This window comes from Patella vulgata, chromosome 5, assembly GCF_932274485.2.
Source record: "Patella vulgata chromosome 5, xgPatVulg1.2, whole genome shotgun sequence".
In the NCBI taxonomy this organism is placed as follows: domain Eukaryota; kingdom Metazoa; phylum Mollusca; class Gastropoda; family Patellidae; genus Patella; species Patella vulgata.
This window is the reverse complement of record NC_065883.2, coordinates 79,678,111-79,694,739: the sequence shown is the minus strand read 5'-3', so window position 1 is coordinate 79,694,739 and position 16,629 is coordinate 79,678,111. Positions and strand designations below refer to the sequence as shown.

At 34.6% G+C, this 16,629-nt stretch overlaps 1 protein-coding gene across 1 annotated transcript in view; it reads right to left on the bottom strand.

Annotated features, from left to right (window-relative positions):
• Positions 1-2,005: 2,005 nt before the first annotated feature.
• The window catches only part of LOC126822672 (E3 ubiquitin-protein ligase TRIM9), a 187,868-nt gene continuing 173,244 nt past the window's right edge, over positions 2,006-16,629 (bottom strand). Inside the window, exons 6-8 of the mRNA XM_050551677.2 lie at positions 11,938-12,076; positions 9,861-10,085; positions 2,006-8,795 (exon numbers count right to left, since the gene is read on the bottom strand). Coding sequence (XP_050407634.1) covers positions 8,488-8,795; positions 9,861-10,085; positions 11,938-12,076 — 672 coding nt within the window. The 3' untranslated portion in view covers positions 2,006-8,487. The remainder of the gene's footprint in view (positions 8,796-9,860; positions 10,086-11,937; positions 12,077-16,629) is intronic.

Sequence of the window (16,629 nt, the reverse complement as noted above, 5' to 3'; positions counted from 1 at the left end):
GTTTCTGGTGATTTTTTTTTTTTTATCTGCCCATTTTTGGTGATGATGCTGGGATGGTTTCTGGTTGCTTTTTTATCTGCCTGCTATTTAAGTGGTGATGCCAGGAATTTGATTGTTGGCTTCTGGGTATTTCTTACCAATTTATTTTGCATGACTCCGGAAATAATGGCTTAAAATATGCAACCCCAGATGTCATGACGGAGAAAAAACAATTACAGTGGACTCAGTCAATTCCGACATCGTACGGGATCGATACAATGCTGGATTAGACAGCATGTCGGAATACTCAATTGACACAATACCGTAAGTATTATGCCAGAAGTACTAGATGTAGAGTGCCGGAATCTGCAGAGGTTTACAAGAAACTCAAACCAAATGCCAAACGCTCTCTTTTTACAAGAGATTATCAAATTATAGGGGTAATCAACAAAGACCGGCACGTGTTTTATGCTCCTGGATAATTGATTGGTGATTGCTTGTCGATTAACACCCACTGATTGAAGGACGGATAATCCAATGTCAATTCAATGCAAAACTTTATACGGCAACACCAGGGTCGAACCAACTAGTTAGTGAGCCAGCACTGAACTCACTGAGCCAAAAACTTGATGCATTCAGTATTGTACAGATTGTGATTGGTCGTATCGAGATCCAACTTCGTGATTAACAAAGCCTTTCGTTGGTTGTCAAAATAATTTCAATGGGACTATTTAAGCTATTATTGCAGACTCGGGACATGCTTTTCTTGGGATTTCATTGGAGTCTCAATCCAAATAAATGGGATAATCGTATCACCTGTTTTTTTAAATTGGTTTGTTTCCTGATTTGTAGTTCCAAATAGATTAAAGTCTTTGTGGGAGGCCATGGTATTCGATTAGAATGTTCCTGGCATGGAATTTTTCAAGTCCATCCTTCACTTGTCGGGGCTTATACGGTAAGCGTGCCTAGTCGTTTAGATTGTAGGAGAAACCAATTGTATAATAAAAAAACCTTGACAGTTGGACTTGCGCGTAGAGGTCTTTAGCAGTGGGAAGAAACCGGAGGACCCGCAGAAAACCCAAGAGGTTGGACAGGCGACCCTACTCCATGTCACATACATCCAGGGATTAGACTTGGAAGAACAGTAGGCGGAAATAATATGTCAATATGAACATATGCCTTCGGTTGAATTTTTTTTGCGATAGTTCCTTAAACCTCATTCCATTGATCACTGTGATGTAGACCGGTGATCTTTACTATCAAGTATAAACTCATTTAGGGGGTTAGATGGTCAAATGGTTAGCACATGCGCTGTACCATAAGGCCTGTCACTGAGTCAACTGGCGTGATTTCGAATCCCTGGTTGTACGTGACAAGGAGTAGGGTTGCCTGTCCAACCATGTGGGTCTTCCGGTTTCCTCCTACTGCTAAAGACCCATACGCACAAGCGAATTATTGAAATAAAATTAAACCATGTTAGTCCCGAAATGATCTAGTCTGAGTTGAGAGGATTTAAACCCCATTTCTCTCCCTCTCTCTAAACTCATCTAGCAGCCATGGTGACAAAGTGGGTAAGAAACGCTGGCTCGCTAGCCTGCAAGTCGCGTGTTTGTTCCCTGCATTGGTCGAGAAAGTTCATCAGGATTTTCCAAGGTGGTTTCCCCTTGTTAGTGATGCAGGACGAAAGGCCTGACAAAGGACAGCTGTCTAGTCATTCGGATGAGACGGAAAACCGAGGTACCGTGTATACATTGGCGTGCACGTAAAAGATCCCATGGCAGTTGGAATTCGATGTAAGAGTAGGCCATAGTGCCGCTGCCCGGGCAAAAGTTTCCTCATAGCACATTGTATGGCGTATGCCTGTCTTTATTAGCCCAGTCGGAGCAGAACAGTAGGACGTTAAACCCCATTTCATTTCTAAGACATCTGTAAGACCAGTTTGATTCTGATCATAATTCCTGTTTCCTAGCAACAAACGAGTCCAAAGAAAGAAAAAAAAAAAAACTAAACTATTTATTTCATTATATATTTTTTTATTGATTGCACGAAGAAAAAAAAAAGATGCATGGCATGATAAAAAATCGTTTGTCATTTTATTTTTAAAAAAAACGACAACCAATATTGTTAAATATTACATGTAAAGGTCAAAGGTCATTACATACTGGTTAAAATCACATATATACTGACTTCACATAAAGCTTTAAAACAACCAAAATCTATCATCAGGGTGAAGGGTCATATATTGTAGCAATACTGAATTGCTCATGATTTTTAGATATTAAATTAGTAATATGTTATCAATCCATTAACCCTCTAACACCCCGATAAAACTATAGAAAAACTCATCACTTTTACAGCTCATTTTAAAATTACTGCTCCCTAATAATATAGGCTACTCCTTCAAACTATCCAAGTTACAAAAATAGTTCACAATCCTTAAATAGTCCACGGCTTGTTTTCCATTTACACTTTTTCCACAGTGAAGAAGTCTGTCTAATTTTAAAAGGAATGGGACTGTTTCCATGTAGCCAATGGAAACGGCGCTGAAACATGTAGGCCTACATTGAAAACAGGCTTTCGATAGTACGAAGCACCAGCAGGATTTGAGGTTTTGGGCAGCCCAGTACTCAAGGGTTAACTCAAATTATGTCCAGTTTAGTATTTTGTAATGGGGTTTAACAACCACTCAACACAAACTAGGTCATTTCAGGGCTAACATATGGTTCAATTTTATTTCATTAATTCTCTTGCGTGTAGGGGGAGGAAACCGGAGGACCTAAATGCCACCAGGTTGGACAGACGACCCTACTCCTTGTCATGTACAAGCAGGGAATCGAAACCACACCAGTTGACTCAAAATAAAATGTTTACATTTACCAATGATACAAAGACAGATATAACGTGGATGTTATTTGAAAGAGTTGGAGCTCAAGTGCTAGAACGAATATACTCCATTTCCTTTCATATCTTCATCATTCATTTTAATTTCATTAAATTGAAAACAGGGGATGGGGAGGGGCAGATTTCACAAAAAGTTTACAAAATTGTAAATATAAATAATTAATAATAAAATTTGTAATCTTTGCTCACTAAATCATTGTTCATATATTTACAATTAAATTTATGCCATACATTACAATAGCCAAGTTTTAAATACTAAATTATGATTAATCAAAGTATGAAAACGTTTTGACAGCCTGGCATTTAAGGACAGTTAGCAAAACCAAATGATTTAAGACTCAAATACAGTCTAAGGCCTGTTTTCCATCTATGCGTTTTTCCCCGGCGAAAAAGTCGGTCTAATTTTAAATGTAATGGGACTGTTTACATGTAACAGAAGAAAATAAGCGGGAAAGTGCATATATGGAAAACTACCTTAATTCATATTATAAAAACATAATTTCATTGGTCAAAATTAATTTAAAATATTTGCTGCACACTTTAGGCCTGAAGACATATATGACATTTAAGTACAATCCGAGGTGAACATCAAATAAAACTTATAAATATACATTCTATATACCATGACAAACTATTTATAGCACTAAAAACATGCGATTATTTCTCCAAAAATCATAAACTACGATATTTTCACGTTATTCTACCATTTCATTAGCTAACGTTTAGATTTATCCTTAAAGACACAAACTGTTTTAATTTCAAATCAAATGGGTTTTAATGTCCTACCGATTGAGGTTAATGGAGACGGGCAAACATCATTTAATAATGGCGGTTGCTGATTTTAAAAGAATTGAGCTTTGATTGGCTTAGATTTTGAAATCTAGAGCCGGATTTATTGTCTTATTCATAAAGACTTAACGTTTTTTTAATTTTAATAATCCTATGTAAATCCAGTTTTAAAAGAATTGTGTTTTTAGTGAACAAGGGTCAAAATGTGAATTCCAGACTTGATAGATCATTTTTACTACGTGTTAATGCTGCAAGTAACTCAAGATTTGATGCAAAATATTGAAATTACAAAACATGACTCAAAAAAAGTCACAAAACTCGTAATCTCCAGTAATAAGATATTAATAAGATCACGGCACCAATATCCCAGTTTATGATTACAAGAGAAATAATCACCAGGAGCCTTAATTCATGAAAGCAACCTTTTCATTGGCTAGGATTTTAACTCTCAACCAATGAAAAGGCAGCATACTTAAATTAGTTTAAATTTTCCTAAATAAGGCCCCAGACCTTTAAAAAAACACGAACACAATCTGCGTCACAAGTTAAAGCGTCCCTCATTTTCTAGGTTTATTACATATTTAAACAAATGAAATGATGATATTATAAAAACTGTTGTCATGTCAACCCCACCATCAAATCTAGATCTACTTAAAAATATATACATCATCTTTAACTTTAAAACATCAATCTATTTATAGCATCATCAATCTATTTATAGCATCATCAATCTATTTATAGCATCATCAATCTATTTATACAATATCTCTAGAAAATACACAAATAACAATCTTATTCCAAGTTTCATTTAATCTTCATAATTCATATTATATCTCCAGAGCTTATTTCCAATGTACAGGCTATTTAAAAATGAATCTTAATATACAAGTAGAACTTCAGAGGTTTTAGAATTCCAACATTTTACATGGTGGGAATTTAAATAACTTCAAATAATTTCACATTCAAAGTGAGAATTGTAAAACGATTGTTTCAATCCATATATTTCAAGATTACAAATTTTTTTTAATATGATCAGTTCCTTTATTTAAAGTTTTGTTCTTCAGAAATATTTCTTAAAATTTTACTTTCCAATTCTTGGGAGGAACAAAAATAAAATAAAAAATACTTGGTTACTCTACTCAGAGGTTTTAAATTTGAAACAAAACATTGTTCATGAAACCCATAAACCCAGGACTAAAATCAAACTGATTTGGCTTTAATCAAGATACATTTCAAGACAGCCTCAAAATTTGATTTACAATATCTTCCTCTAAAAATAGTAAATGCTTGTCGAAACTTCCATATAGTATCAAGTCTAACAAAATAATCCATTAAAATCTATTTCTCCGGTTGTTGTTTATTCATGAAAACCCTGAAAGTCTAACTATAAAATTGTACGGCCTGATCACAATACTGCAACAAAATGTATTACAGTAAGTACCATTATTAAAAATAAATCAGCACTGAGTTTAACAAAATCATCCATCAAAATCTATTTCTACAGTTGATATTTTTACTCATCACAACCCTGACGAACTAAAAATTATATTGTTTTGGCCTTAGCAAGATCTATTTCAACTTCTATAGCACTGAGTTTAACGACACGATATAATAAAGGCTATTTACAATGTATGACTAGTAATTTACAATTCTTTCAAAAAATCTAATTGTCAAGTGATTAATATACACAAATACTAAATAATTTTACTTTTTACTTAATTTATTACGATCATGTCACATCATTTCATTTTCTAAATTCACACAAATATTTGAAAATGACCACACACACATACAAAAAAAACTTTTTTAATAAATACTTCACGTTGATATTAACAAAGGCACTTTTATAAAATAAAATACAGAACTAAAAAAAAAAAAAATAAAAGTAAGTTAGATTTTTATATGGAGCAACTGTGTCACGTGATACAGTGAGTTCGTTCAGGACTGTCGTAACAACATTAAAGCCTCTGGGATAAAACAGTGTATTGCAGTCCACAACTTACCCATCCACTCACAGGGTTTAAAATGTAAATGGTCGATAATAGCCCATTCAGATGCTTAAGTTGAACTGGTTTAAAAAAAAACAGGGATCATTAAACCAGTTTAACTTTGTCGTCTGAAAGCAAATATGGGGCAAATAAACCAGTTTAAAAAACCCAGCTCGCGACTTGTCTTCGAGAAGGCTTTTTATTATAAACTGGCTCATCTTGGTCATCTGAACAGCGTCATGCAGTGCCACTGTTATTGAAAGCGTGCACGAACAAGATAAAGAATATGAAGCTAACCATGCGTAGTTAACTCTAACCTCCGAGCGAAGAGGTCAGAATCATTAAACTGGTTTGGCTTATAGTACGTGTGAAGTGAACGCAACACGTTCCTGTCTTAAAAGTTTAAACGTGGCTGAGACGTCGTATATTCCTCAGATCAGATGAGATGGAAACTATGTACCTGAATAATACCTGCACCCGAGGACCACAAGACACTGTGTTGTTACATTTAATGTCCACAACTTGAGGTGTATAGAACAATATATGGCAGTGAATGTCACACATCACAGGGGCTTCATACAATTAACAAGTTCTTCAATCACACAATTTGGTTAACTAAAGAAAGAACCAACAACTCGAGATCTGCATGTACACTGACAATTAGATAGGTCAGATGACATTGTGTTTCTTCGTAGTCATTAATTATATTCCACCTATAACGCTTGCCTACCTGTATCCATGTATCAAACCCCTGTGATAGATTGGAGCATTTTAATTGGTCTATTTTATAAACCTGAGCGATGGTGAATAATTGTAATTATTATAATGAGTATAAAAATACCAAGAGTATATTATTCTCTTGTATAAAGTTACGATATTCCTGCCTTTATACTGATTTCATTGTATATAATAACAAATCATTTTTAAAATTAAAACAAATCATTTTTAAAATTAAAGGGGCATTATGTAAGATTTAAATAAAGCGCTGACCATTCTTACTACATTATTTCAAAAATAGATATATTGAAAATTTCATTCTTATTACTTTATTTTGAGCAAATTTATCAATAGTTGTAGTTTTGACAAGATGTGTGCATTGATCGTAACCACCGTACTGGTTATTCAAGTCTTAGTACTGCTTCTCCATTTTTAAATTCAATCATTAAATGGCCGAACCATTCTAATCTACTTAAAATCAGAGCCATCTGATGAAATGGTCTTCTCATGTTAATAAATGTCTAATTAATAATTTATATAACATTTAAGGTCAAAGAAAAACCTGCAATCGTCAGATTTAGTTTTTAAATAATGCCCGTTTAATTGGATATTAATTCATGTCACTCTGTGATCCAGTAACTTCTTTGTTCGACTGTATATAGAGAGAGTCTGACCAACTTTTGTCTTAATTGTGATTTTTCTTCTGTTGTTTATCTATAAAATGAAATGGGGTTTAACGTCCTACTGTTCTGCTCCGACTGGGCTAATGAAGACGGGCATACGCCATAGAGTGTGCTATAAGGAAAATTTTGCCCCGACAACTGCTAGTGGATCTTTTACATGCATGCCAATGTGTACACGGGACCTCGGTTTTTCGTCCCATCCAAACGAATAGACAGCTGTCTTTGTCAGGCCGTCCGGCATGCATCATTGGCCTGGGGAAACCACGCTGGAAAATCCTGATGCACTATCTCGCCCAATGCAGGGATCGAACATGTGACCTACAGGCTAGTGAGCCAGCATCTTACCCACTTAGCCACAGTGGCTCCCTTTCTATTAAACATACAGACTGTGTAACAACCATGGTAGTAGTTGGACAAACTCCTTTTACTCTTTTTAGGAAGTGCTACGGATCATTTAATATAACATTATATCAATCAGAAACCATCTTGCCAGCCATGTTTGCTGCTAACAAACCAAACATGAAGAGAAAAATACCACAAATTGAATCCTGTAGTTGGCCAAACTCCTTTTACTCTTTTAAGGAAGTGCTACAGATCATTTAATGTAATATATCAATCAGAAACCATTGTGCCAGCCATGTTCCAGATACAAATCTATTCCTGAAATAATTTTGTATTATTTCTTGCTGGTAACAAACCAAACATGAAGAGAAAAATACCACAAATTGAATCCTGTATTCCATATCTTAAATAAAAGTTTATAAATTTAATTATTGAATAATTTTCCAGAGGTAGACGTTTTATTTACTGGTCAGATAATGACTGGTGAAATGAACTGAATTAAATTAAAAGCCCTGTCTCTAAATCACTGGTCAGATAATGACTGGTGAAATAGACTGAATTAAAACCCCTGTCTCAAAATCTTTAAACAACTCTTGTGGATACAGACCAATGTTGTTCTGAGTATGATGTTATTGTTGAGGTAGTTGTTAATGAGACAATATACAATGACCTTGAGTTCATGGTATAATAATTATCTTAAAAGCTTTGAGGGACCTTTGGTTGCTTCGATTGTCATAATATGGTCCGAGTATCTACAAACGAATAGCATTTTGTACCAACTATTATTAGGCTGGTCTGTAGATGCTACTTAATTCTAAAAAAGTCCCCAAAATGAGTAAATACTAGAAAATATGGCAGACATTACAACTGACATTGGCACCGCCATATTGCTGGTTCTAATGATAGTCCTGACTGACTATAATTGACAGCCAAAGGTCGCCCTTACAAAAATCAGCTAAAATAAACATTGAAACTTACAAAAAAATGATAGAAAACTAAACTATTTTCTCTTTATTGCCTACATAAATTAGAGACGTGCCTAAATTAAAATATTAATTTATTTAAATGAGATTATATATTATAATAAATTATTCTTCATCACTTTCACTTCCCTCGCTTTCGACTGGTGGTTCGAGACCGGATCGTAACGTTACTTGGACATTACGATTGATGCTGACAGCTGGGAAGAAGACTCCATGTAAATCGGTGAATGCGATTGGTCCATGTGGCTGGTCATTTATAAAATAACTGAGTGTGTGTTGATTTAAGTCTAATAACATGCCGATAACGCTGCCTGGGTTGATTCCACCATTTGTACGATTTGTATGTTCGTCCCGATTTATAAACCAACTTCGTTGATTGTCGATGTACATACTCCAAGCTTTATCATCTTTACCTACAATAAATAAACACAAATATATAAACAAGCCAACCCTAGTGTCCCCTGGCCTCAAAAACAAGCCAACGGTGCACCAGGTGTCCCAACCCAACCCTAGTGTCCCTTGGCCTCAATAACAAGCCAACAGTGAGGCGGGTGCCCCCCCACCCCCACCTCAATAAAAAGCCAATAGTGAGGTTGGTGTCCCCCCCAACCCCTCCCTCAATAACAAGCCAACAGTGAGGTTGGTGTCCCACCACCTCAACGACAAGCCAACAGTGAGGTTGGTGTCCCCCCCCCCACCTCAACGACAAGTCAACATTGAGGCCAATGTCCCCCCTTCCCTCAATAACAAGACAACAGAGAGGACGGTGTTCCCTGGCCTCTATAACAAGTATCCGCGAGGCCAGTGTCTCCCCGCCTCAATCCCAAATTAAATAGATGACACACCTTAAATGCTTTTACAATCTATCTTTAAACATGGCATCAACAAATTAAAATGTTCCTTATATAACTAGGTCAAAGTATCCAGGATCTCAAACTATACACAAAGGATTCTCAGACTTAAGTTAAGAATTTACTCAAAATTGTCTGCCTTAATTGCACTAAAATATAGCCCTTTATAAAACTTTTGTTGTTTTAATATATCAAATACATTAATAAGAAACTATATGCAAATTTTGGTGTTTCTGGATCAAAGATATTTCTCATAAACAGTGATTGAAAGTTGAGTAAATTCTTAACTTAATAAGTCTGAGAATGCTTTGTGAACTTGGGGCCAAGTTTCATCACTCTACTCAAATAGATTATCTCAATATATCAACTCAGTTTAGACCGAGTGATTGTATTTAAAAATATGCAACAGACAGATATACCCATTTCCATACTTCCTTTCTTTAATTGAAAATTGTCGTCAAATCAAATCAAATCAAATCGCATAGAACTAATCAATCACTCTATTAATACAATTTTTTCTATATAAATCAAAATGTTGTCAAATCACTCTATTAATCCATTTATTTTTATATAAATCAAAATGTTTTTTACAGCTGAGCTTTGTGATCATCGTGACCGTAGACTTACCTAGCATTTGGTTTTTATCAACATCAAATCTTGCGATACCAATAGATGGATCCGTGTGACTGTCATAACGATCTATATGAACCTCCCAGTAATGTATACCCTTGGAGAATCCTACACTGCCGAGTGCCACACGATGATCGAAGCTATTACATGTGATACTCTGGTTATTGTTCGCAAAGATTATATCTTGATGAGTTGTGATAGGGTCAAAGGTGAACCAGGCAACTGTAAAATAAAGTTTTATTCCATTAAATAATTGTACAGAAAAGATGTTAATGTTTCGACAACGTACAACAAAATACTTCAGTGATTCTGATTCATCACTGAAGTACAGTTTAACAATTGTTATATTCTATTCTATATTTTCTGTGCACAAAACACAAAAGATAATATTGCCAAGGCAGCAGCTAATTGTGTACATTTCTTCAAATCTGTTAGGGGTTATTGGTTTTTTAGGGGTTTTTTGGCACCTCGACCAACAGAAAAGATTTAAATTTACATCTATCTCTAGTGGCTCAAACCACTGACTCTCTCTAACTAGTCAAAACGCTGGCTCCTTCTAGTGACTCAAACTGCCTGAGTCACACGAATAGCTGTGAACTACATGAAATATAGTTTTAAGCTTTTTCACAGATAAAAAATAAGATTAAATTCTTTAAAGAGATAATTTCACATTTTCTAAGAAAGTGAAAACATAATTATTTCTATATCTGTTACTGAATAGGTTGTCAACTCACTACTACACAATCATAGAAATTATTCTAGAACTTTAACTTTAAACATAAAATAGGTTGTCAACTCACTACCATAGGAATCATTTTAGATCTTTAACTTTAAACATAAAATAGGTTGTAAACTCACTACCATAGGAATCATTCTCGAATTTTAATTTTAAACATATGACTTAAGAAAATACATTGTAGGTTTAATATCACAATAAATTCTTCAGCCAGTTTGTCAAATATTGTCGAAAAGAGAGCCCTGGCGAGAGAATGCCGTTTTTATTTCCAGACTTGAGACTTTATATATCTATTGAATAAGAATAATCTAACAGATATCAATTTGGTGGGTCTGGACTTGGTTCTAGTCAATGTAAACAGTACAGGAGAGGTCTCGTTACAAATTGACAATGTCCAGCCAGTGTAAATAGTTGAGGAGAGAGGTCTAGCTAAGATTCATTATTGTATTTAAACAATGGCTACTTCATTACTAAACCATCTGATACCATTGTTATCGATAAACACAACTGATAGGATTAAACTCTCCGTACAACAACGCGACAACAATTCACCACTTTCTTAATACAATTATAATTCCCTTCGCTAGATCTTACGACAATTTCTAATTTCCTCCATAAAATCTTTAACAATAAAGAGACTGGCAACTAAATTCTAATTTAATGGCAATTGTTAGTCCTATTATTCCTGATAAAATTTGGCGCCACAGTTTTTGGACGTAACAAAAGAAATTTGTGAAAGTAGCTGACAGACGTCTTGGAATATTCACGAAGAATTGAGAGGAGTTGATTGTTTTAGGGTAAAGACCCAAATCTTCTCGTTAAATTTTATGTAAATTAATGAAATGTTATAATGGAGGAACTTCATGCAGTGACACAATTTTTCATTCCTAGAGAATTATTGATGAATTTGCAGGTCTACAAACAATAATCAAGTTAAAAGCCTAGAAACATTGTTTAGATTAAAGAGAGAGAGATATGGGGTTTAACGCTCATTCAACACAAACTAGATCATTTTGGGACTAACATATGGTTCAATTTTATTTATCTCCACTGCGAAAGACCCCTAACCTGATCACCCGGGTACTGGTCGATGAGCCAGTGCCTTACTTACTGAACCTTGGTGGCTCCGAAACCAGGTATGACAATGGCTTTCATAATTAGAGGTCAATTTAAACATTGTTGATTAAAATATGTTAAAGAACTTGTGACAGTTGGAATTCGATATAAGAGTAGGTCGTAGCACCGCTGCCTTGGCAAAATTTCCCTCATAGCACACTGTATATTGTAAGCCCATCTTCATTAGCCCAGTCGGTGCAGAAAAGTAAGAGTTATATTTACCTTCAGCAGTTTGTAACGAGACGATTTCACTGTAGGGACTCTCCCCGGCATGATTGTGACCTTTAACCCTAGCATTATAAATACTATTAAAATGGAGGCCATCAACAGTACATATTGTTTCTCTTCCAACGTAAACAACCTGAAAAATAGAAATAATCATTCAAATCATAATACAGATGTGACGTCGCCATCCTTTAATATTGGCGTACCATTATTTCAAATCATCTACAGGTAACTTGCAAATAAAGGTACAGGTAACTTGCAAATAAAGGTACAGGTAACTTGCAAATTGTACATTACCGGTATTTTGGTTGTTTTAAACGATATTAAAATACAGATGTGATGTCATCCTTTAATATTGGTGTACCATTATTTCAAATAATGTACAGGTAACGTCCCAATCGTACATTATTTAAATGAAGTATTCGACACACATGGGGGTGGGATAGCCAAATGGTTAGCATGTGCGCGTTGTATCATAAGGTCTGTCTTTGAGTCAACTGGCGTGGTTTTGATTCCCCGGTTGTACGTGACAAGGAGTAGGGTTGCCTATCCAACCTCGTGGGTTTTCTCCGAGTCCTCCGGTTTCCTCCCAGTGCTAAAGACCCCTACGCGTAAGCAAATTATTTAAATAAAATTGAACCATGTGTTAGTTCCGAAATGACCTTAAACCCCATTTCTCTCTCTTTCTGGACACACATGCTGGATTCTGTCTGTCTGTATTTTAAGACATTGCATCATATATTCCTATACCACTCAGGTATCCCAATGTAGAAATGGAAAATAACAAGGAAAACTGTCAGATATATGAACTTCCTAAATACATCAGAAGTGGTATCAGATGTTCTAATGATTATAATGTGGACATTTATTATGGTCTTCTACACAACAAGTTCAAGGTGAGCCTCCACAGTCATGGGCCACTTTCATGCACCTCTGCATAGTTGTGCTTCCCATGGGCCACGTTCTGGCACCTCTGCATCTGTTGTGGTAATCACATAATCTAAATCCTCATCATGCCACTGAACTATTTTGGCAAAAATATTTTCTTGCTTTACCAGTTTATGCACACATAAATAACAAATAATTATTTCTATTTCTGCAACACACCCGACCCCTTGGAATAGTTGCACCTAAAAACCCCTTCTAACCCCTGGAATAGTTGCACCTAAAAACCCTTAACTTTCCCTCTTTTGTTCTTCATTTCATTTTGCCTAATGACGACATTATTCAACCATAAGGAGACATAAAAAAATTGGGGATGATTTTGGGGATTATTTTTCTCAAATGAAGCGTAAATTTTATAGTTTTAATTGAACGCCGTGTTAATTTATTTGTGGATAATTAGAGTAATTAAATAGAACAGGTATCCGTACAAACAATGGTGTCTGTATTTTAATACTCCAAGATTTAATTTATCTAAATGTAATTAGCCGACCTTCTACTCTAAATCACTTTGTATAATCAGCCAACCGGCAGAATTACACGATAATTCAATCACATGATCCTTTTATTTTAATTTTAATTTTAAACGATTCTTTTTTTTCTGTTACAAGATTACCTTATTAGCCGTGCACATAGCTGCTATTATATCGTAAAATTAAAAGACAAGTGCATATTTTAAAATAGCCACACCTCTTTGTGAATTTTATTTGATGTGTGCGGTTGGATGACAATTTAGAATTTAGATCAGAAGGTTTGTCATCGTGTCAATTCCCCACTGGTACTTGACAAGGAGTAAGGTCACCTGTCCAACCATGTGGGTTTACTCCGGGTCCTTCATTTTCCTGTGGGGTTGGATGGCTGAATGGTTAGCACGTGTGCGTTGTATCATACGGTCTATCATTGAGTCAACTGGTGGGGTTTTGATTCCCAGGTTGTACGTGACAAGGAGTAGGGTCGCCTGTCCAACCTCGTGGGTTTTCTACGGGTCCTCCGGTTTCCTCCCACTGCTGCTAAAGACCCCTACGCGCAAGCGAATTATTGAAATAAAATTGAACCATGTGTTAGTCTTGAAATGACTTAATTTGTGTCGAGTGGATGTAAATCCCATTTCTCTCTCTCTAACTTCATTTTCCTCCCACTGCTAAAGCGCCCTATGTTCAAGCTAAATAGTGAACCATATGTTAGTCCCGAAATGAACTACTTTGTGTCGATTGGATATTAAACCCCATTTCTCTCTACCTACTGCCAACAATCATTAATCATAGAGACATCAGTTTAATATTGCCAAACAAGAATTTAATCACGTGAGAGTTTTTGTGCCATATCTTAAACGGAAAAAATCACATAGTTTCAATATTATTCAGCATATACTGTAGCATATATAGGATCTATACAATCCAATCCAGACAATCCAACGACTCCCTAAGGATATAAAAATTGGGTTTTTGTACCCTGGAATATTATTGCTCATGCTAATTCAGCAATCACCATACCTTTAGAAGTATTTGTCTGTTTACCCACAACTTAAAAGATTTCATAAATAGTTCTAAGTTTTCAATTTGAATGATAACCCGGACAACCAAAATGATACAATAATAAAATGTTTTTGCCCCCATGCAAAAATAGGGGTCACTACACCCCTGAAAGACAATTAAGAGTATTTATGTCTATACCCACAAGTTAAAAGTTTTTAAAATATTTCTAATTTTTCAATTTGTTTGATGACTTAATGTATAAATCAGAGATTTGTCTGCCTGTGACAGAAGTCATCATATCAAATATCATAATAATCAACACAGACGTCTGGTCAGAAACTATTCTTCATATTTAAAATAAAATTCTAGATTAGGAAAACAGAATTCTGATTTACGCCTGACGCACCAACTCTTCACTGGACTCGTTTATCTTCAATCTAATTGTCATTTAGCCATTCCTGGTCGGACATTAGCCATTTATCATCAAACATTCGGCCAAGAACAGCCTGTAACAACCTAAGAGCATGCTGTGCCCAATCTGGCCTTTCCTCCCCCTGATAATTTATGGTAACAATGAATATCTATTGAATGAATCTACACACCATTAAGGGTTAAAAGGAGGGAGGAAATTAATCAAACTAAAGAGCTTTCAAGCAAGTTAATCCAATTTGTTTAATTTTTATTGAATTACTGATTTTAGGGATGATTCTTTTAATTTTAACCCCTCATTTGTTGTCTGTGGACAAAGTCGTATCGTGTCTTAACATTACAATTTCTTTCACTCTCTTTTCTTTCTTCAAATCTAAAACATCTTCAACCCAATTTTTCTCGTTGATTTTTTCTGCTCCACCGACCGCGACAGACAAGAAATTAGATGCTATTGTTAAACCAGATACAAAAAATGAGCAGAAGTAATTTCGAGCCCCTGTCAGAGCAGACGGACAGAACGTTGGCGCCAATTCTGACTCATGGGTCATCAAAATCAGGAATCGGCACTAAGACTGATTGTTAAAACAATAACTCTTAATGACTTGAAAACCAAGACAAAAAACAAACAATTTTTTACTCGTTTTTCATGTTTTATTAAACTATCAACCAGTCCGTCAGTCAGTCTGTCGCAAGCTGGGTACAAATTGTTTTATTTTTTTTATTGAAAGCTTTCTGAAGATTACTTATTTACTTTGTCTCGTGGAATTTTTTTTTTTTTCTTTTTACTATATTTCCTTAATCAACAATCTCAAATATGTATTGGGTATATATAGATATATTCGCCAAATACTATGAGATTTTGTTAATTAACAATTTGACATATTTATAGGTGATATATATAGATCTACTCGCCTAATCCTACCATTTCCTTAATCAACAATTTAAAATATGTATTGGGTATATAAAGATTTATTCGCCTAATATTACGATTTTCTTAATTAACAATTTAAAATATGTTTAGGTGATATATAGATATATTCGACTAATACTACCAACTGTTATGTATTTTTATACAGAAAAGCAGACTTTAAATCCCATTTCATGTATTGACATTATTTATTACCTAATACAATCATTTATTTATCTTAATCTATCTGGTCAGTTAAAAACAATTCCATATTTTATTTATTTTAATTTTACAATAATCAACTACCTTATAAGAAACAATTATCATTCATCTATTAAAATAATTTTATCAAGGAGATATTTTGTTAATATATTTACATGTATGTAAAACTATTAGGACAATCTGCTCTAGATATTGCCACACCTTGACATCCCTATATGCATCATATGATGAATTGAACCGCCCTGTTGCTGTAGAAAAGTTTTATTTCAACTAAAGCTGTTTAATATAGATGTTTCCATGTTAGATGTTTCTATTAACATATTTAATGTTAATATACAGAATATTAGAATAATTATCTGATCAATATCTTCTCTATCTATACTTTAGACTGCGATCTGCGGTGGCCCCACTCGATTATTAACATATAATCTATGTAAATCTAAACTGATTGATTAAAATCAAGTTCAGATTATTTGATCGATAAAAACAAACAAACATCTCCTCAATCTGCTGTGGCCCTTCTTAATTATTAACATATATATTATGTAAATTAAAATAAAACTGATGAATTAAAAAAAAGTTCTGATTTTAAAGAGATTTTCATTGGTATCTGTATTTAATTTTAATAATACAATAAAATTCAAAACAAAATGAATCAGTTTGTACTCAAATGAACTCAGAAATCCAGAGAGAGAGATAAATGGGGTTTAACGT